At 40.5% G+C, this 22,386-nt stretch overlaps 1 protein-coding gene across 5 annotated transcripts in view; it reads right to left on the bottom strand.

The window, feature by feature from the left end:
• atp6v0a1b (ATPase H+ transporting V0 subunit a1b) overlaps positions 1–21,862 on the bottom strand; it is a 28,382-nt gene extending 6,520 nt beyond the window's left edge. Inside the window, exons 1-22 of one of the 5 annotated variants that reach the window (XM_062378548.1) lie at positions 21,801–21,837; positions 21,441–21,535; positions 19,231–19,387; positions 18,931–19,009; positions 18,587–18,684; positions 18,361–18,489; positions 17,973–18,055; positions 17,181–17,307; positions 16,919–17,001; positions 15,967–16,060; positions 14,957–15,169; positions 14,280–14,430; positions 13,441–13,580; positions 13,165–13,328; positions 12,684–12,774; positions 12,145–12,263; positions 11,462–11,678; positions 10,005–10,112; positions 8,951–9,151; positions 7,803–7,820; positions 875–992; positions 557–728 (exon numbers count right to left, since the gene is read on the bottom strand). In XM_062378548.1, the coding sequence (XP_062234532.1) occupies positions 557–728; positions 875–992; positions 7,803–7,820; positions 8,951–9,151; positions 10,005–10,112; positions 11,462–11,678; positions 12,145–12,263; positions 12,684–12,774; positions 13,165–13,328; positions 13,441–13,580; positions 14,280–14,430; positions 14,957–15,169; positions 15,967–16,060; positions 16,919–17,001; positions 17,181–17,307; positions 17,973–18,055; positions 18,361–18,489; positions 18,587–18,684; positions 18,931–19,009; positions 19,231–19,347 (2,522 nt within the window). In that variant the 5' untranslated portion in view covers positions 19,348–19,387; positions 21,441–21,535; positions 21,801–21,837. Of the gene's footprint in view, positions 1–556; positions 729–874; positions 993–7,802; positions 7,821–8,950; positions 9,152–10,004; positions 10,113–11,461; positions 11,679–12,144; positions 12,264–12,683; positions 12,775–13,164; positions 13,329–13,440; positions 13,581–14,279; positions 14,431–14,956; positions 15,170–15,966; positions 16,061–16,918; positions 17,002–17,180; positions 17,308–17,972; positions 18,056–18,360; positions 18,490–18,586; positions 18,685–18,930; positions 19,010–19,230; positions 19,388–21,440; positions 21,536–21,800 lie in introns of all 5 variants that reach the window. The other 4 variants (XM_062378551.1, XM_062378549.1, XM_062378550.1 and 1 more) reach the window with 4 other exon arrangements.
• Positions 21,863–22,386: the final 524 nt, after the last annotated feature.

Here is a 22,386-nt window from a genome sequence, read left to right as displayed (position 1 = left end):
CCTGTTAATACATATATTTGTATTAATGCATAGTTTTATCTCACTCCCTGTGTCAGGGTAATCCATGATTTATTTACACTGGATCTCCTGTGATCTATACAGTGTAGCTTCCCTGTGTGTCATAGCAGTTTACACTGGCGCAGGCCGGCTCAGCAGGAGGGAGGTAGTGCTAGGAGGTGATGGAGCTGGGTGTTTGTGAGGTTATCTTGAGACCTGTTGCTCCCACAGTTTGGTAAACCACTCTGGGTCAGGAATGTTTCATGTTGCATTCCTCATGTACATGCAAAATTGAAGAGCTACAGCTCTGGCAGTGATACCTGGTTCGAGAGGTAAGAGACAGCTCACTGTGTGTATGTTTTCAATCAATGTGGAATTCAATGTGCAGGCTTATGAGAGTCTACTGGGAATTATGCTCTTTAAACGTGATGAGTGTATGCATGACTGCTTTTGCTCGCCTTGCGCATTCACACATATAATACCAATTTGGTAGCATGCATGTCGGCTGTGTGAGTGTGGGTGCTGTATGTGTGTGTGTGTGTGTGCATGTGTGACTAACCAGTGCAGACGCAGGGCGTGCAGGAAGGCTGACAGCCCCTCCATGACAAGCAGGATGGCGACAGTGAGAGTGGCAAAGGCCGAGAAGATAATTGACAGACCAAAGAACCCGCCCCCGCTCCGGGACGACAGACCCAGGTGCATGACCATGGTCCAGAGCACCTCCGACAGCTCTGCACACACACAAAGATAACAACATGCCATGAATGGACTTGACTTAAATAGGATTTCCAATGTCACTGAGCTAATTTACTGCTATATATATACTGCAGACAAATAGGGTTTTTAACTTCAACCTCTTAAGACAACATGTACTTACGTGCATGAGCCAGGCTGAGGGCCCAGAGGCGCAGGTAGGAAGCCGTGTTGGAGATGCAGCCCAGACAGTATTCTATGGTATGGATAGCCTGGATGACTGCAACATCTCCAAAATCAAACTGAGGAAAACCAAGATGATTAGCACACACACCATGGGTACAGTCACAGTAGGTCTGACTGTAAGTGTTTTTATGTAGATTATTAAGAGGTTAGAAACAAATAAATGGTATTTAATAGACCACAACTATAGTTATGAGGAGATATAGGTGGGGGGAATTTAACCTCCAGTCTATCTTTCTACTAATTCTACAAATGTCAGTCAGGCAGTCTGTCTGTCTGTACCTCTGTCTGTGTGTATGTCTGCCTGTATGTACGTCGTTCTGTCTGTATACGTACGTCTGTCTGTAAGTGGAATGCATATCTCACAAAGCGTTGATCTAACCAGCTTCACACTTGGTATGTGTATTGTAAATTGCCAGAGAAAGTGATGTCATTTCAGAACTCAGCCACTCCTCTCTGCTCTGCACTTCCTCATGTCGCAGATCCCTCTACCGGCTGCACCCACAGACACACCTTCCTTCCTTTCATCAACTCATTAGTCTCCCCCTGCCTGTTTCCTTTGTCCTCTGCCAGATCGTTTAGTGTGTTCGTGCCTAATCCTTCCAGGGTTTCCCCCCCAACTCATCTCCTGCCTGATCCCCATCGGGACCTTTCTGCTTTTTCCCTGGACTCCTCTTCTGCCTGCTCCTTGACGGATTTACTTGTATCGGACTGACTGCCTGGATCCTGACCTCTGCTACGTTTTAATAAACCAAGAACTTTGCTCATCCCCACTCTGCTTCAGTGTCGTTGCTTTTGGGTTCACGCCTGCCATTCGACCAGCCCTGACAGTAGAACTGTTTGAGGGGGGCTAACTCATGACAAGGAATAAGTAGCTCCAATAACACAGGCAACAGCCCATTAAAAATAGGCAGGTTAACAAGAGACTCACATGTGGGTATAGGAGAGGCGACAAATAGTAATATTTATAGCACTACACAAACATTACAATGCTATAAATGATTTTTTAATTCAGTGCTTATAAAGGCTGAAAAGAGAGACCTACAGTGATTTTTTAAACATGTAGTGGCATGCTGGTTCTAATGGGACATACTTAGAAAAGGATTGAATTGAGTATCTTGTTACGATTCACTATTCTCAGAGGAGAAAACAATGCACAGCTGTTAATGGACATATTTAATAAACATATTTAATCAGAAACACATCCCCCACTACCCTTACATGCGCATAAGAAAAATCTGAGAAATCAGGTAAACCTACACATGCACTGTAGTAACCTGATTACTGGATATGCATGTGTACATGCTGTGAACCAAGCACATGTCCATCCATCCATAAATACATACATGCACACATACAGTGCTCTGAAACAGTATTTGCCCCCTTCCTGATTTTTTATTTGTTGGCATATTTGTCACACTTAAATGATTCAGATCATCAAACAAATTTTAATATTAGACAAAAATAACCCAAGTAAATACAAAATGCATTTTTTAAATCATGATTTCACTTATTAAGGGAAAAAAGCTATCCAAACCTACCTGGTCCCTGTGAAAAAGCAATTGCCCCCTAAACCTAATAAGTGGTTGTGCCACCCTTGGTGGCAAAAACGACAATCAAGCATTTGCGATAACTGGCAATGAGTCTTTCACATCGCTGTGGAGGAATTTTGGCCCACTCTTCTTTGCAGAATTGTTTTAATTCAGCCACATTAGATGGTTTTCGAGCATGAACGGTTTGTTTAAGGTCATGCCACAGCATCTCAATCGGATTTAAGTCCGGACTTTGACTAGGCCACTCCAAAACCTTCATTTTGCTTTTATTGAGCCATTCAAAGGCGACTTGCTGGTGTGTTTTGGATCATTGTCCTGCTGCATAACCCAAGTGCGCTTGAGCTTGAGGTCACAAACTGATGGCCTGACATTCTCCTTCAGGATTTTCTGGTAGAGAGCAGAATTCAATTATGGCAAGTCATCCAGGTCCTGAACCATCACACTACCACCACCATGTTTGACTGTTGTTATGATGTTGTTTTTATGAAATGCTGTGTTGGTCACTAGTGGCTTTCGCCGTGGAACTCTTCCATGGTTGCCATTTTTGTCCAGTCTCTTTCTTAGTGTTGAATCACTAACACTGACCGTAACTGAGGCCAGTGAGGCCTGCAGTTCCTTAGATGTTGTTCTGGGGTCTTTCATGACCTCCTGGATGAGTCGTCGATGCGCTCTTAGAGTAATTTTGGTAGGCTTGCCACTCCTGGGAAGATTCACCACTGTTCCAAGTCTTCCCCATATGTGGATAATGGCTCTCACCGTGGTTCACTGAAGTCCCAAAGCCTTATAAATGGCTTCATAACCCTTTCCAGACTGATGCATTTCAATTACTTTGTTTCTCATCTGTTTTTGAATTTCTTTAAATCGAGGCATGATGTGTTGCTTTTTAAGATCTTTAAGCCTACTTAACTTTGTCAGACAGGTTCTATTTAAGTGATTTCTTTATTCAAAAGGTCTGGCAGTAATCAGGCCTGGGTGTGGCGTTTGAAATTGAATTCAGCTTTCCAAAATTTTTTGTTAATCACAATTCATTCAGGATTTATCATGGGGGGCAATTACTTTTTCACATAGGGCCAGGTAGGTTTGGATAGCTTTTTTCCCTTAATATATGAAATCATCATTTAAAACTGCATTTAATATTTACTCAGGTTATCTTTGTCTAATACAAAAATTGGTTTAATGATCTGAAACATTTAAGTGTGACAAATATGTAAAAACATAAGAAACCAGGAAGGGGGCAAATACTTTTTTCACAGCACTGTACATGGCTCCGTTTGTTAAGGTTCTCACATTCCATCTTGTGTTTCTGCTTATTCAGTCTGTTCATTGTCTATGTTTCAAGATTTTTCAGTATAAAGGAAACAGCATGTTTTTTTAAAATATTGAACGCAATAGTAAACATCCCCAAATAAAACTAAAAGGTACAATCTGCGTATGTTTGTTTGTATAATCTTTAAAACTAAGACTCAACCTTCTACTTGACATTGAGAAATTGTTATCAACCAGCTGTACTATCAGAATGTGGCCAATAATAACAATGAGCAGTGGAAATGACTTAAAATGGAAATGGAAATCAACTCAAAGGATTAAAGACCGTGTAAACCAAACACAGTCATTTGTCTCCTAACATGCTATCAGTAAGTGATTACAAAAAACGTGTGAAAGGAATGGGAACTATCTAGTCCGAAATTGTGAAGTTTGACCGTTTTACATGAATTCCTTGTTTCCTGATTTTTAAGAGAGTCTGGGAAGTTGATCGCACAACATCATCATATATTTTATTGGTAAACATGTCAAATGGGGCCCTCATTATCAAAGCCTGCCCGCAAACTATTTAAGAGCTAGAGCCCCGCAGCATCAATGGTTCTCTCTCGCCACGGTTCTTAGGCTTGAAGCGCCTGCACTGAAGCACACATGCAGGTGATGAGTTCAAGTACGACAAAAGGAAGCTTTGAACAGACGACGCTGCAATTAAACACAACACTGACGATTACTTTTAATGATATCAGTGTAATTAATTCAAATATGATCAAAAAACAGTTCAACAGCCCACATTGCTTTAGTAAATTGACATACTGTGTACACTGGGAGACTGTAGCTTGGTTGTACTAACTGTTTGGGTTTTTCAACAGCAACTCTAGGCAGCGGCCGGCCCAGGGGCCACGGAAGCTACGCCCGGTTAAGGAGCAGCCGAATACTGCTGATTCTTTTAAGCAATCAAATTTGTCTGGGTGGTTGATAACACATTGCTCTGTGTTGTTACAAACTCAGAAAATATATTTTGAATTGCTTTAAACAGCCTTTAAGAGTGCCTTCTTTGACCTTTGACTGTTGGCTGATCCTCCAAGCAGAAAACAAAGAGCAAAGATATCATGCTCGTTGGAGTTTTTTTCTTCTTTCCCCTGAACAGGATCACAGTGCAGGGACTTGTTTGTGTATTGTAAAGCCAACAGAGTTCCTCCGTTCTCTCCTTCCTTGAGCAAGACAAGCCTTTCCTGTACGAAGTGGGCTGAGAGTGGAGGAAACATGGGAGTCTATTGCGCTACGTTGCCCCTGTTGGGTGTGGCTTGGCCCTGGTCTGGTTTCCTCTTTCCATGCTTCTCTTTTGTCCTTGGAATCATGAAACAGAGTTCAAGGAAACAGTGCTCATTGTTCCCATTCAAAGGCGATCTGAGTCAAGTAGCTAATGAAAACAACGCATACATGCTGTAATGGCAAAATAGAGGGAAGCCCTGTTTAGGATTGTTTTCACTAAATATTTCAACTGTGTATAGACACATGATTTCGTAGCATATAGTTATAATGTACAACAACGCCCTGTTATTTGCCGGCCCTATGTTGCCCCCCACATTTAACAGTCCTAAGCGATTTTTTTTATTGCAATTACAGAGAGTGTCGCACGCGATGAGGAAAGAGGCAATATTGGTGCTGTCACTGAAATAGCACAAGCAAAAGCCTCGGGTCAAAGAAATAAAGCTTGCAAGCGCCTTATACTCTGAAACACTCCACTATGGCTGCATGGCCCAGTGGATAGAAACAACCTTTTTTTTTACAGGGCTTTTCTGTCTCCTTAGTGGTCTTTTCTAACTTCCTGTCATTCAGGGTGCACATGAGAGCGTATTGTGTACGTGTTCCCTGACCTGGACTCCCTCGCCAGTCATTGTTCATAATCCCCCTGCAGTCATCAGCTCTGTCCCATCACACAGTAAAACATCTTGTCTTGCAGCTCATTAACTCCTCATTAACTTGAGGATACACAAGCTGCTCCTGGCAGACCCTGCATGATCCTGTTAGTGGCGGGTCCCAGTCACAGAGCTTTCTTCTCTACAGCTATACTTGCAAAATTCTGCATTACAACTTTGACTCTGCAATTGTTTAGGCCGACACACACAACATTACAGAAACAGTTTGTGTTTCTGACAGATGAGTTATTTCTGGACCACCGCCCCCCATCCCCGCAGTTTGGTGACATGATGTGCAGTCGCCTACATCAGTTCCACATCTGGCTACTGGATTACTGCGGGAACAGAGATATCGCCTTTGTTGACCCGTTTTTTCTAACAACCTCAGCTTTTCTTTTTTTTTTAAAACCAGATGGCTTCCATCCTTCCCAGGAACGCTCACACCTTTTATCAACAAACACTGAACTGTACTGCATTCCTCTAAGGCTTCTTGCTGATGGTCAGACCAGCCTCCTTCTTCAGCCTTCACTTCATTTTTCTTGTTCAAATGACAACAGCTTAACCAGTAATGTGGATTTGTTGATACCAATCCTATTGCGGTAGTAACTGACCAAATACTGGATTATTAACTACTGACCAGGATTTATTGTCACTAAATTATGATCAAGTTTACTATCTCCCTAAGCATCTTTCTGCAGCTTCAGAGTCAGAGAACGAACTATCCTGTGACCATTTTAAATTATTTTATTTCTTCTGGTCACCTGGTTGAAAATAAAATAATGTTAAAGTAATTTTGTTGAATGAATCTCACTTCAGCAGTTCTCTGGAGATATTTGAAGCCTTGGCTTTGTCTAAAAAAAATGCTACTGGAGCAGATCTTTTGAGTGCAAGACTGGAGGCTCTTTCCGATTTATAACTTATTATATTATTATTAATAACACATACCTTTAATTTAAAATTAGAGAATATTCCTTCAGTGTAGAAAGCAGCATATGTGGTGCATCTATAAAGCAGTAACACCAGCTACCAAAACCGTTAACCTTTAACCTCTCATGCTAAATTAAACAAGAGCCACTTTCTATCTGAGCATTGCATTTTACACCCCCATCTGTCTGGTTTCAGATCTATACATCTACACTGTGGCTGATAGAGGAGGAATAACTCAGCAGCCAAGATGTGGATACAAATATCATCTCATTATTATATACCAACTCACTGTCCATCCCTTTACTGGCTACACTAGCCCCATGCACAGACTTTACCACTACATATTCTTATATATTTAGATATTTATATATATTTTTCTGCTGTTTTTATATATATACATTTTATATTTTATTGTACTATCCAATCCCTTTACTGGCTATACTAGCCCCATGCACAGACTTTACCACTACATATTCTTATATAGTTAGATACATGGGCAAATTAGATTGCCTTCCTTTAGCGTCATGTGACTATTGGTTTACGATCACAACCGAGGGATCCCGCCTGTGATTAAAGTAAGGTTTGTAACTAGCTCAAGATTGGTGATAAGCCTGACAGTGCAACCCCCAACAACCCCACCCCTTAAGTCAGGGTGAGAACATTTGGTTAATTGGTAAAAATTGTATCATGTAAAGAGCATACTCTATAGAACATACTCTCGAACTAACCAAACAGGCACAGACAAAGATTCCTCCATTTATTATTAGGATGGCTAGTATATTAACTCAGTGATGTCTCTAACACGTCAAAGACAACAAACTATGGTTGAAATGTGTCGGTGTCCATGTAGACTGCCATGTCTCTCTGGCAATTCTCATTATTACTAATAATTCCCAGATTGGAAAAATATTCCTGATTCTTTAATCTCACACCCGTTCATACTGTGACTTGCTTCTGACCTGACTTAAAGGACCCATCGTATGCCCATTTTACCACAGTTGAAATGGTTCCTTGGGGTCTTAATGAAATGTCTGTAACATATTTTGGTCAAAATAACACAAGGATCATTTAAAACAGCACCTTTTTACCCTGTCTAAAACAGCCCTCCTCAGATTGACCTGTTTTGAGTGCCCCGCCCCCCTCTCACAATCACAATCAGATCAAGACAGCATCCAGACATGCTGAGAAAATACCAAAATCAGGCTCTTACCGGCTCCTCCTCTGATTGCTTGAAAGTAAATGAAAGTCAAAGATTAGTGGTAAAATTCAGGCACTTCATCAGTCCAGATGTTTCCATCCTCCTTCTGGATCATTGTTATGAACTTTCATTCCACTAGACTCTGAAGTTCTAACATTGTAAGAGATTGTTCGAGACGGCGGGTTAGATTTGGACCACGTGGTTGGGTAAATAATAATAATAATAAAAGATCCTTCATTATGGACATGCTCAGATTTCTTTCCTTAAAGATGCCACAGTGCATTATGAGGATGACCGTGGAAGTATGGATAAGTCTGAGTGCCAGAACTCATACACCCAACACCTTGAACTAGGTGCTACTCTTAAACCAGTGATTATAAGTTAAAAGGTCAGTGTATGTGCCTGATAATACACAATAATACAAACAAAAGTGATGCAAGTTTGGGTTCTTTATGATGAACCAATATGAATCGAATGTATGTGGATGTTAACAGCCTGATACTGTTACAGTTATTATTGCTCTGAACATTATGTAATATCAAATTCCATCACCAAGTTGATAAGTCATGGCTCCACGGAATATTATACAGTTGGAACAATGATAACAAATTACAGACTTTACAGTTATGCAATATGTTTACCATAAAGAGATTTATTATGCTGGTCAACTGTGAGACCCCAAACCTCTAAGTAACAGAAGGAAAAACTGGGAGGTGTTTTCAGAATTCAGATATTCCACTTTGTTTATGTTACTGAAATGGAAAATCCATCTCTTATCAGCTCTGGTCCATACCAGCCTTGCCTTTCCCTCTAAGGCCCACATCTCTGCCCTCTCCCCTTCCAACCCAGGAAGACTGTTTTCTCATATGAAGATACAACAGACAGCTGGTGAATTTATTTATTTTTACTTTTTACTTTTAACCCTTTAACAGAGACTACAAGTTAGACCAAAAAGAAGTGAACGTACAACAACAAAACACACAATTTAGTCTGAAAGACATATCTACTCTTTTACTGCAACAGGCAGTCTGATACAGTAAATCCAAGCAGTAGAAGCATATAGTTTGTATAATAATCCTACCAAAAAAATGAAATCATACATAGTAAATGCCTGGAAAAGGGTTTAATCTCCATTTTTTGTTAATGTTTAATGGACTCACCTCTTCTCCGTCCTCTGAGTGCTGGGAGAGGTGGTCGTGATCCATGATGCCAGCCTCATCCTCCGTAGGCCCGTTACCCACCCGGACACCTCCGAACTTCTGTGTGCCCTGTTGGGTGAGCCCGGTGCATGATGAGGACACGCCTGTTTGCTCTAAAGACTGCTCTAGATTCTCTGCAGGGGTTTCTTCCCTCTTCTGCGACTAGATACAAAAGCCACAGTGTCTAGCTTAAAGCAAGCCTTAGAGAGAGGTTTATCATCATAATTTGCTTTCATTTTTCTAGTCAAACAGGACACCCAGTACTGTGAGCGAAGGCTTTTTTTTCCAAAAAGAAATATATCCAACAGCTATACGATAAAAGGAATGATGTATGAATGGTTCAAGTACGACTGTTTCATACAAATTTTCTGCTCAGTTCATAAACGGTATAATCAATAAAACACTAACCTCTCCTGCCCTAAAAATAGTTCTTCAGATGTGGATTTAGCTGCTTGATCGTGTATCATTCCAGCAAATAATGTTGACTAATGAAAACAAGTTTTGAAAAATATTAACTTTTGATGCATTAAATTGATCTACAAACTACTGCAAAAGCTTACATTTGACAAAGTTAATAATTCCATTCAACAGAGAAATGTTCCTATGGATGTGACCACAACTCTTGTGAACAGGTACGTGTCTTCTTTCGGATGGGACTGCAGCACTTTGAAGTGTTACACAACAAGGTGCAGCCCCAGAGTTGTATATTTCACATTCCATGGTTAAACAGGTTTTTTTTGGATACATAGCATTTGAACAGAAACTTGCCAAGAATAAAGACTAAAATGGCAGATCAAACACTGTTAGGGTGTTCAGTTGCAAATTTCCTTTCAAAACATATTTTCGTCTAAGGCAGGCTTTAAGCAGTTCTCATGGCAACACAACCAACCACATAACACAATACAATATGCATTGAAATGAATGGCAGAATAGGGAAAAAGGGTTATGTCAAAGGTTATAATTGTTACTCATCAAAGGTGGCATTAAGGTCATAGGGGGGGTCAGATCCACATACCAGTTGCATTTTCCTCAGGTGCTGACGCCGAAGCACCATTGTTTTCACAATCAGCATACAGGGTACACATGCAAGGGCAATCAGCACCAACAAAATCTGGATCCCCATCTACAGATTTAAACAGAGAGAGGTTAACAAGGTGTTGATGATGTGTAGCAGTTATCAGAAGAATTCTTAACCAGGCCTGAGTCCCTCCTCCCTCTCACTGGTAGTACACACACACCACGGAACTGTTATACTCTGCTTCCTTACAGTCAAGGTTCTTGTCACAAATATATGTAATGTGCTGGTATGTAACGAATGTAGCAGATGTCGCAGTTCCTGGCGATTTCCATCTACAACGTCATCTCACAAATGAGGAGGAAATTAATACTAGCCACATATATTGTTAGCTGGACTGAGCGGGTGTGAACCTCTGGGATAAACCTCCCTATGGCTGACCTTCACAATCTGCTCTCCCAAAGGCTGCTTCAAACAAAGAAAACAATATTTCCTTGATATAAGAGAAACCTAAGGTCCATTGTTCCAATGGCCAATTACAGTACAGAAACAAGTCTCTCCATCCTAACCAATCAAATCAAGAACAGGCAGCTGATTTCCCAAATAGGCACAGCAGGGAGTTTGTTAATCACAAGCCTGACAGGCAGAGTGAGCATATCATTTGTCAGCAAAGACAGCGTCACAGCAACCTAAACAGTACCTAAAAAGTATTGTTGTGGATGAAAATAGCATTCAGGAAACAGGAACTAACAGCCCTATTTAACGTCACATGGATGAGACACAGGGCTAAGTGAGACGTAGTCCTGCTTGGAGATAGGGTCGTTAACCAGTTTGTATTTTTGTGGCATTTCTTTTAGTTCCCTCTAAGAGCTAAGACGACCATTTTCTGGTCAAACCGAATTTAAAAGTGGTTACAATAAAGTATAATTCTCAGCATTGTCTGAGTAGATTTGGCCTTGACAATACATAAGGCTTCAAGGATGAGTGGTTGGTTCGGAAAAATAATATATATGTTTAACTACTGCAGAGAGCAAACCACATTAGATATAAAGAGGTTAGGCTACTCGTAACTGTGATTGAATATGCATCCTCCACAGCATGATGAAAAAGTTTCCCTTTGGCGCTATAGTGTTAACTAACATCCAATGTCCTGTAGTAGAGCTAAAACAATGAAAACCACATTACTGTCCCAATGTTTTGTGGTGGAATTGTAGATCTCGCTAGCAGAATAAAGGTTATTAGAGTAATTTGAAATACTGTTCTTTCACTGTCCTGAGAAAATGCATGTGAGTGCCAATTAGTTCTACAGAAAGAAGCATTTGAACGCACCTTGTCTTTTTGTGGACTTGTTTACTATGAGCTACTCTGCACCTCTCGACAAGTGTTCAACCATGTTAGTGTGAGGGAGGGAGTTAGGAAGCAGGGAGAAGCAGACGGATGGATGAGGAATGGAGCACCTGTCCCCTGTACAGGGGCTTGTTGGTAGGGTCATTGTAGTTAAAGAGACACATGTTGATGAAGTGGATGAGCAGGCTGGGAGCATCCTTGGAAGTAAAGGCGTCATATGCCGTCCACTTGTAGAAGACCAACAGGGCAAGGTATCCAAACAGGCTGAACATGAAGACGATCTCTGGGATGAAGCCTAGAAAGATGTTCAGTGGCTTCTTGAAGTACCTGTAAGAGCAGTGAAGACATTACACACATCACACAGACAAAACACATCTGTTACACACTCCATTTGGGTTTTTCTCTAGCGTTTTCTCCATTTCATGCGTGTGTATGTAGATAGATAGATGTATGACAAAGCGCTTTATTCAGGCACAACACAGGCTTATCTGCGAGCACCTTGCTTTTCCACATTGTTAAATTCTACGTTGTGTTGAGTTTATCTGGTTGACAGCTAAAAAACAACCCTGTCACAGAGACAAACACAGGGGTCTCCTGCTTTTTTTCCTTTTTTTGCATCTGTCACATGTTAGAAATGTCATCGCCTCTCCAGAGGCTCTCATTCGGACATTTGCATTCACACATGAAGGCCCACTGGAAAAAAACACACACACACACACACAAACACACACACACACAAGTAGTAGAATAACCCAGAGTCATTACTGATGTTATCACTGAGTGTAGCACTTACAGGTGGTTGAAGAGACTGAGAGACACTCCAAACAGCATGTGGATGACACCCAGGATCACAGACATCTTCATTTTGAAAGAGTTGAGGAATGTCAGCTTGTTGGTGGCAAGATTCCAGATCTGCAGAGACCAAACAACAGGGTCACAACTGAGACCCAACGACGGCCATCTGTTCCGTTTTACTCCTCATTTCTATAAGCGTGCACTAATATATCCACTGCATTATATGTTCCATTATGTTTTCTACTGTTGCCACTCTGGTTTGGCTCTTTAATCTTTACATTTCTTCAGTTCAGAACTCAAGAGGTCTTTTGGATGAGAGGTGAAACATCATCAAGAAACACAAGCAAGTCAAGTTGCCTATGAACAGCTCCTACAGATACCAGGACCTATGACTAAGAACCTTCACAGATAAGTTCACAATAAGAAAAAAACTGAATATTTCTAGCCTTATCCTTTTAGCTAACAAACCAGTTTACACCAGTGAAAATAACAGCCAGATGTTCCTTTTTGTTGTTTTAGTGGGTGTGCAGGTTTTACCGGGTCGATTCCAAGGGGATAGGGCCCGTTGAACACACCAGGAACAACAGGGTCTAACTGTAGAACAGAATTTCCATCCAGGGTCGCAAATCTAGGACAGATCAAGTTTATTCTCATGATATGCATTTTAGAAAACAGAACATTTTACCACCTGAAACATCTACATTCAATCATATGATTGTCAGACACATGTTATACTGTATAACGACAGAACAGGATGATACCTGAATTATATTAGTATTTTAGTATACACTGAAAAGATAGGTGGTATCTATAATGGTTTCAAACAATCAACATATTTCCAAGTAAGTTAAGATACTTCAACAAAATGTCATGCCATATATAAGGTGTGGTGTTGAACCTCATTTGTTCCTTGCTGGTAAAGAAACCGTTAATAGATCATTAAATTAACTTGAGTTTTGTAATCAAGAATAAAAATCTTCTCAGACAGTATCAGTCCAAGCAGAGTTGGTTGACTTACGTCCAGTTAGCTCCTTTGGGGCTAAACATGGGCCTGACGCTCCATCCAGAGCCAAACATATTCAGTGACTTGGAGAAGCAGTCGTTGTAAATGAGGCCGGTGTAGATGGAGAAGAGCCCCATCAGGAGGATGATGTAGCGACCCGCAAACACCATGTTGAAAATCTACAGAGACACACAGCAACTTCATATGTTTAATGTTTCTAATATGTGCACGGTGAGATTGAACTGTGAATCTTTTTTATCATTGGATTGATTGTTAACGTCTTTACTGCACCTCATTGTCACACTTCTGGGCGACGAGGCGACTCTCTCGGATGACCAGGTAGAGGGCAGCACAGGTCATTAGCAAACCGTGACCCATGTCACCGAACATCACCGCAAACAGGAAAGGAAAGGTAATGATGGTATACGGAGCTGTAACAGGCAACACACAGGATGAAGCCATTAGACTAAAAGATCTGCAATAATCACTGATGAATGCTGAAGTTGACAAGCTGCTGGGAACTTAAGTGTTTGGCAGTTAAGGTCAAGCCTACTCCTTTTTTTGGGAATACAACTGACCAGCATTTTACACCCAAGGTAGTAAAGACAAGGAATGTTAACATATTAAATGCACATGTATAAAACTTGTATAATTCAATAATATATAATCATAATATTTGGAAAATTATATAATAGATGATGCACTGATAGAAAATGATGTGTCGAAAAAAATGATACTGCATTATACTTGAGGATGTGAGGAAGGTGAGAGAAAAAGATTGTATTTAAAAGTATAACAATATTTTTCTAATGGTAAATTAAGCTATTGTACTATTTACAATGTATATTTTCATAACGGCATTGTCAATACAGCAACAGAGTCATGTTATGTTCACCATTCTACTGCTCTCGCACAAATGTACTTTTGATGCACTGATTATTTCTTGTCAGTTCTAGTTTGGTTCTATTTAATCACAGTGAATCCTGGTTTCATACAGATAGAAGATTTTGTACTTTGAGTTTCTGAAAGGCTTTTCAACAGTTGACGGGGACGGGGACAAGGGAAATTCAAATATGCACTAATGTGATGACTCATGAATTCAAACACAGACAAAGAATCTCCTGTTCGACCTGGATTGATCTCCCGGTAGTTCCCGATGCCATAGGCATCAACGATGTTCTGGAAGCCTGATGTGAACTTGTTGGTCTTGTTGAATGTAGGTGGAGTCTGCTTGGTCTGCATCCGGTTGAGGATGGATGGCACTGTGGAGCCACTCCTCTCCTGGAGTCAAAAGAATCCTCACATATCAATCACAGATTAAATTCCAAACCTGAACAATTCCAGAGAAACCCAACAGTTCACACAATGACCAAGCACTTTAGCAACTTTGGAGAGAAAAAACTCCCTCATTACCTGGAAGGAACCTCTAGCAGAAGCATACTCAATGTGGGCGGCAATCTGCCTCGACTGGCTGGTACTGTTCATGCTGTAGGTGTCCTATCAGCTAGCTTCTAGAGATCTTCACAGTCTCAGACTCTACATTGTCTAATGTTGGAATTAAACCAAAAAACTGTATCCAGTCACTCGACTCAATCTGTGACCTGTGTTACCATTTGTGAAGGGATCGTACTTACCTCCTCTATGTGCAAATAATCATGTAAATAATGTCTGTTTGCAAAGACCAATTATGTTTTTGTTTTTTTAAACAGTTAAGAGTCATGGAGAGATGCTGGGATACAGGTCAACCAAAATAAAAGTAAAGACCTAAGACATGCACACAAACAAATACTCAACCAAAGTAACTCACCGTCCCTCTACGCAGAGCAAACTGGATGGAGTCAAGGTCTGACACGGGACACCACACCTCAGCGATCAGACACTTCTGGGTGACGTCGATGTTACAGAGGTTGAGGGTATGGTAGATGGCCTTCATCTTCCTCACCTTGATGAACCACACCCGCATGGTCTTTGAGGCGGCCTGCAGCACTCGCTGACGGTGGTCCTCTGTTTGGTTCAGCACCTACAGGAGCAGATTTGTTTTGTTACATTTCATTACATATCATTTACCCAAACCGACTTACAATAACTGCGCGAAATGGGTTAGGGTTAGGGCTAACAGCAAGAATCATGTATTTCAGACTGTGGATACTGTTCATGGGTGGGATGGGTGGCACTGATCTTTGACCTCTTCACTATTGATCGCATCAGGCTGCACCCTTGGGATCTCCTCTCTGGATCAGAGTGTAAGCTGTATTTTTAAAAAGTATTGAATTTGGAATGTCAACTGTCCTTAGACTCAGGTCATGTTTGTACACATAACTCAATCTTCGTTGTCATCCTGTGTAAGATGCTCCGTTATAGTCTCTCTCAGGCTGGAGAAAGACCTGTCAAGCGGAACCAAGGTTTTTTTCCAGGCTTAATAAGGAAAAAACTTAAGGAACCACTTTGAGACAGGTCAAAGGTTTTTCACAGATAAAAAGATAAACTGAGAAGGCTCCTGAACACAGATATCCTTCTGTGCAGAGTTAAATTAATTAATTTTGATTCGGTGGAAAGCATTGCTAAAAAGTCTACAAAGGCGCTTTGAAAGAAATATTAAATTAATAAAGTGAACTGCACTGCTGATGGTAATGTGACTCAAACAATAAACAGACATTACTCAAAGGTTAACAACCCTCACCCTACTTCGTTTTCATTCTCAAAAATCTTTTTAATTTATGTATGTGATTCCCGCTCCTCTTCTGATTCACACTCGGCCTCACTTTGATACAGTAATGCTGATGCGGAGGTATTGCTCCATTGCAGAGACAAACATACCATCTGGAGGTCATCAATTCGGCTATTGACTCCAGCCAGCATCTCCTTCCTCTCCTGTGGGGTCTCGGGACAAGGGTAGAGGGAGGCACGGAACCTAGAAATAGACACCAGCCAATAGAGTCAAGCATGTGTCAACTTTATCCACCCCATACAAGCTTTATGTTAGTAATGTGTCATGTCTACTCCTGCACTGTGGGGCAATTGGACGATTATACCATGTATCAGTGAATCGCTGGGTCCATCGCCCATTTTTTGTTATATTAAAATATATACATATATGGCAGTTTTACCTTAATCTTGTTAAGGGTTAAGGGCAGATAATGTCACACATTGTTAAATCCTGTAACACAAACTGTGATTTGGGACTGGCCTTGGGACTGCCTTGGTGGAAAAGGAGAATCTATATCATTTTCGGACCACAATTTCATTTCACATGCTAACTTTTAATGTAGGGACTAGTATACATTCAACAACATCATAACATCAGGCAGTTCTTTTGCTTTTTGCCAACACACACTTTGCGGCTGACTGTTGTAAACACTACTGTGTCTAAGTGCTGCAAATACAGCATCACATAAACTGGCAAAAGGATTCGGGGTATAAAAAGAAAATTACATAAGCTGTAAATGTGGAGCCAGCTGATGTGCCCGACAACCTACAACAATAAATTAACTTCTACAAACACTAGATACCGGTATCAGCATAATTACCATCTGACACCAGAGGCAAGCAGTAACAGCCATCCCATCGGAGAGAGGTTAGTGCAATATATGTGTTCAATAATTCAGTATGGCCCTCGGCTGTTATAACAATTGATCTTATAGTATACCTCTGTCTGTTGACCTCTGCCCCTCCTGTGGCATAATCTAGGAGGTTTGCCTGTGATCTAGGGCTTTGCTTTAATCCTAAAATAGTATGACGTAAAGGCAGGAAGACAGAATGTGACACCCACCCCTCACAGATTTTCTTCACCCTGTTCTTCAGTTGGTCACCTTGGAAAAAGATGATGAACACTGATTTGTGGACTTGGTCTCCCTGTTGGAAAGAAAATGTAAGAACAAATGTTGTGGTATATGTATTTGATTCCAATATGCAAGTATTCAAGGTAGACATTATCCTACATAAGTGTTTGCTACCTTGTACTTTTGTACAATGACCATGCAATATTTCTACTCTCTTTACTCCTCTATGTCTTTTTTGTTTTGTATGCTGACCGTGGCTGGGTCCTCCAAGGGGTCCTCGATCTCTGCCTTCCTTAAAAAAACATTTCCACGACACACCCTCCACAGCATCCTCTCAAAGGTGGGAATCCTCTCCCTGCTGATCACTCCAGCCACAAACCTGTAAAAAGTGCATGCAAACCTGAGTACACTACTTATATTATATATATAATACTTTTGTACATTTCTGTATTATTTAGTCCTTGCAAGCTAAATGGCCTAAATGGATACTTGATGATACTTGACAGACAGATTATAACACCAAACTCAGCCACGATTGTGGCTCACTTATAGAGCCAAACGCTCTTGAATCACATTTATATCATTTGTGCAAAAGATTCTATGAAATTTCCTTTTCACCTAGCCTCCAGGGCTCTCCCCATAAATCAGCTGAATACCCGATTGACAGGTTTTGTTCCACAAAAAATATCTGAGATGATAAGTCATTGTATTTATCATCTCAGATAAGTACAATGACTTATCAGTCTGCATTTCTGACAAAATATTAAAATGCTTTGGATATGTAGAGTTTGATGTGATTATATGGTTGCTCTAATCATTCTAATCTGATAGTCTGCTGAGGGACAATAATTAAATTAAGTAAACTGGACAAGTCTTAAATTCAATCAACAAAAACCATCCCGTGATTTAAGTCAGGGACATGTTAATAGAAGACTGCAGTCAAAATACAGTTAACTTTTACCTGTTGCCATTAAGGTGAGTTAATATTTGCCAAAAAAATAAATAGCGTTTGTTAAAGAATACGATGAAGCCCTCATGCTTTACCCCAGTCTGAGAGGGGCCCCGCGACCCCCCTCATTGGCCTCCATCAGTGATGATGACTCCTCCAGCAGGTTGGGATCCTCCATCTGTCAAAGACGGATCAGAAAGGCCACATTTACTAAAGCATATACTGTACATTTTTATATAGTATATGTATTCTGACATAATGCTTGTGGCACTATTCTGTAATATTAAACTAATAATAAAACTGATGTACATTTCAATGAACCATGCTCACTGATGGTGTGGACATATAAATGCGTACAAAAGAACATCAACTGAATCATTTTATGAACTTCTGGTCATATAGTGATGTGTGTGTGTGTGTGTGTGTGTGTGTGTGTTTGTGAGAGAGAGAGAGAGAGAGAGAGAGAGAGAGAGAGAGACAAACCTCATCAAAGAACTGCTGTGTTCGACGAAGGATGTGTTTGAGCTCTGTCAGCTCCAGGAAGTTCTTCTTCAGGGCTTCCTGGTTGGTGTTGATCTCCTTCAGTTCATTCTCCAGCTTCTCGAAGGTGGCCTGCCAATAACAAACAACAGACGCTCACTGTTAGAGATTCACAAAGAGCATTATGATACATTTTAAATGTATGTGCTTTAGGCTTCTGATTGTTTACCTCCAGATCGATCATGTCCCTGGGAAAAGGAACCTCTGGGTTTTCTCCAGTGTTCACAGTCGCGATGAGGGCCTTCTTGATCTCCTTCTCCACAAACCCTGTTCACCGGAACAATTCACGTTTCAGCAAAATACCACATTTTTCCAGAGAGGCTGATGAAATAATAAATAAGTGTAACTGACTTGATTGTAAACACTCACTTGAGACAAACATAAACAAAATATCTGAACCAAATTTATGTGGTCTTCATCTGACAGGAGGAGGAAGAGGGGATCATACAGTTGAACATGGGGCTGCACTATATCTTTGCTTGGGGCTTATGGTTAATAGGTCTCATTACTTACTCAGTTTCCTGTCCATCTCCTCACACCTCCTCACTTCATTCACAAACTTGCGCTGGAACACGTTTACATCTGGGTTCAGCTGCCGGTGGGAAGAGACAAGAAAAAAATAGTTTGGCACAAAAGCTGTAAAGATATTTGCTAAAAAACACAAAAAGTGACCCAGGAAATGAACTCTAAACTAGTTTAAATACATGAATTAACACATGTGTGATGTCACATGTCAGCCACATGTTACCCGGCTTCAATGTAGATTATTTCTTTCTACAGACAAGATCACAACTTGAGATCATTTGTACTTACATCTCTAAACTGGACCATGCCAAGTTCTCCCAGCTCACTGACACAGCAGTAGGCGGCCTCTGACTGCAAAAAGAGCTGGGCCAGGGTCATCTCCTCGCTCCTGAACAGTTCCCCCATGATAACCACAACACTCCACCTCAGCTAGAATGAAAAAATGCTGCACACAGGGCGGGGACATACATAAACAGGAACTATTTGAAGTCTTTAATATCAATAATTAGGAGTGTAATGTTGTGTACTTTATTGTTGATTGCAGAACTGTACAACACAATGTAATTTACTGTTTAAAAATTGCTATATTATAATACTCTTCTGAAGTATACTACACTATGAAATTCTTCTATAATACACCACTAAATTACATTTTACCATACAGTACTACTATGCTTATTTTCTCTACTCCTCTATACTATACTATAATAATATAAGATTTTATACTACACTGATACACTATATTATGTTATAATATTCTATATGATGCTTTCGATAATATAGTTAGCAATACTATTTCATATACAATATTACTGCTACTCTATATGTTATCTACTATACTTTACTATTCAATACTGTAATGTACGACACAATACGATATTACTGTTCTATTCTATTATAACATAAATATTGTACTATACTACAGTTTACTACACCATATTGTTTTGGTCAGGGCAAAACAACAAAGGAGAAGTATGATAATTGTATTCCACACTATTATGTTCCACTACACTGTGCGATATAGTGTTGACTTTAGTCGATGGTGAATTATCAATCTACCAATGATTTTCTTAACTTACAGATTCATATTTGGGCATAAAATGTCAGCGTCTAAGACCCACACAGGCCTCAAACTCCCTTCTTTTTGTTTCTCACCCAATGTGCTTGAAATTAAATTGCTACAATTTGTCTGAAAAGTATTGATTAAATCCAGGAGCTTGATCTTCCTTCACTTATAAATTCCTGACCTAAAGGTTCTCTTTTATCAGATGTCTATTCAAATGTCTTGTGAAAAACTGAAGTGACACAAGTGATCAAATTACATTTGAAACAATTGCTTCTCAATTAAATCAAAATATCTCTAATAAACTTGATGACCCTATCAACAAGTTAATACTGCCATGATTGTTCTATCCCTGTACAACAGAAATATTGTACAGTACAGTTACAAGTTAACAAAGGTTGATGTAAGGTTAATATCCATTCAATGCTCATGATGATTGCTATGTTATGAAATTGTAAATGGACTGTAGTGCTTTTCTAGACGTATCGACATTTAAAGCACTTTACACTGCAAGTCATTCACCAAGTCACACACATTCAAGCAGCATTATTTCCTGCAGTGCTTTTTCGGTCACACACCGTTCACACTGCCAGCAAAGCCATCAGTGACACTTTGGTGATTCTGTGTCTTGCCAAAGGGAAGCAAATTTAGAGGGATCAAACCACCAACCTTCTGGTTAATGACCAGAAGGGTGAGTTTGTTAATGACCTTCTGGTTAATGACCAAAAGGTCATTAACAAACTCACTCTTCCTCCTAAACCATGATTATGACTATGATGATTATGTTTACTTGTCACAAAAATACACTCATCGATTTAATAGAGTGACATCATCTGTCATGTCATTGTGCAACCTCCGGCTGCTTAATCATACATTGAATCTTGAATATGTTGGCTCCATGGTGATGCAAGCCTTTAAAATAAAAGCTCATACATCCCCATGACATGAAAAAACAACAACAATATGAAAACAACGCATTCAAAGCCCCAGATCAGCACAGGCCTGAAGAGCAGATAATTCCCAGTGTGGCAGCCTCCCTCCTTATCCTCCTCCTCTTCTCCCTTTCCCCCCTCCTCCTCCTCCTCCTCCTCCTCCCTCTCCTGCCCCTCTTCCTCCTCCCATTCTTCCCTCTCTTCCTGCTGCTTTTCCTTCTTATCTTCCTCATTCTCTTCCTCCTGCTCTTCCTCCACTTCTTCCGCCTCTTCCTGCTGCTCTTCCTCCTGCTCTTCATCCTCTCCATCCTCCCCCTCCTCCTCCTGTTGATGCTGCATCTCTGCCCTTCACGGCTCAAGGACGCCATGATGCTGCTGGAGTCTGGCCTGCAGCTCTGTCAGCATCGCTTGCCTCCTCTCACGCTATCCAGCTTCATGAAGGACTCCCCATCATATAATACAGATGTGATCAAATCATCATTACATTGTATTACTATACTCACAGCAATGAATCTAATGTCCCGATGTTTTTCTCCGTATTACACCAACAACGAGCCGCTGATCCGGTGATGGTGCGAACAGGATGTCACGATCTGAGCTATTTATCAGAACGGAAACGACTCGGATCATTCGAATAACACATATATGATTTGTATCCTTTGCGATTTGTCAGATTCATCATCTTCATCATCCTCATCATCATCGCCGTCGTACTTGCAGAAAATACGGAAGGATATCATTCATTCATTCATTCATTCATTCCCACACCCACACACTAACAGCGCATGTGAGTCTCCACATAAAATCAGACGTCGGTTCAATAAGAAAACATGTGTTTAAATGTAAAACATGTGTTGACTCACCTGTACTGCGTGCGGCCTTTTAGATGCTGTGGTCCTCACTGTATCAAGCTGCAGAGTCCACTGGCAACGTAACGGAAATCAAATAATTTCAAAATAAAAGCACGGACTCTTCACTCCACGGTTGCTTGTACATTTCAAAAGCATTTCCCGAAAATTATAATGATACCAATATGTTCAAAATATGTTTTATTATTATTAGCTCACATCGGGGCTTTCCGAATTACATGGTAATGCTGATAAACTTGTCAATTTTCGATTTGTTCTGAAACTCACAACTGAACGCTTCTTTCGAAGATTCCGTCATTTTCACCACCTTGATACAGGAGTAGACACTGGAATCGTGACTCTGATGGAACATGACATCCATCTATACACTGTTCACATTTAGGAAGCTTTTAGTCAAGTGTCAAAGGGTATTAAGGTCCACACACTCCTGCAAACAGGCTTAAAGGGAGGTGTGTGTGTGTGTGTGTGTGTGTGTGTGTGTGTGTCTGTGTGACTGTGATATTCTGCCAATACTCAGTTTGGAGATTCATTCCTTTACAGTCCCCACTATTTCAAGCTCTGATAAGATAACTACCATGAC

This window comes from Platichthys flesus, chromosome 20 (assembly GCF_949316205.1).
Source record: "Platichthys flesus chromosome 20, fPlaFle2.1, whole genome shotgun sequence".
Taxonomy (NCBI): Eukaryota; Metazoa; Chordata; class Actinopteri; order Pleuronectiformes; family Pleuronectidae; genus Platichthys; species Platichthys flesus.
Note: the sequence above shows the minus strand (reverse complement) of the source record. Positions and strands in the feature narration are given on the sequence as shown.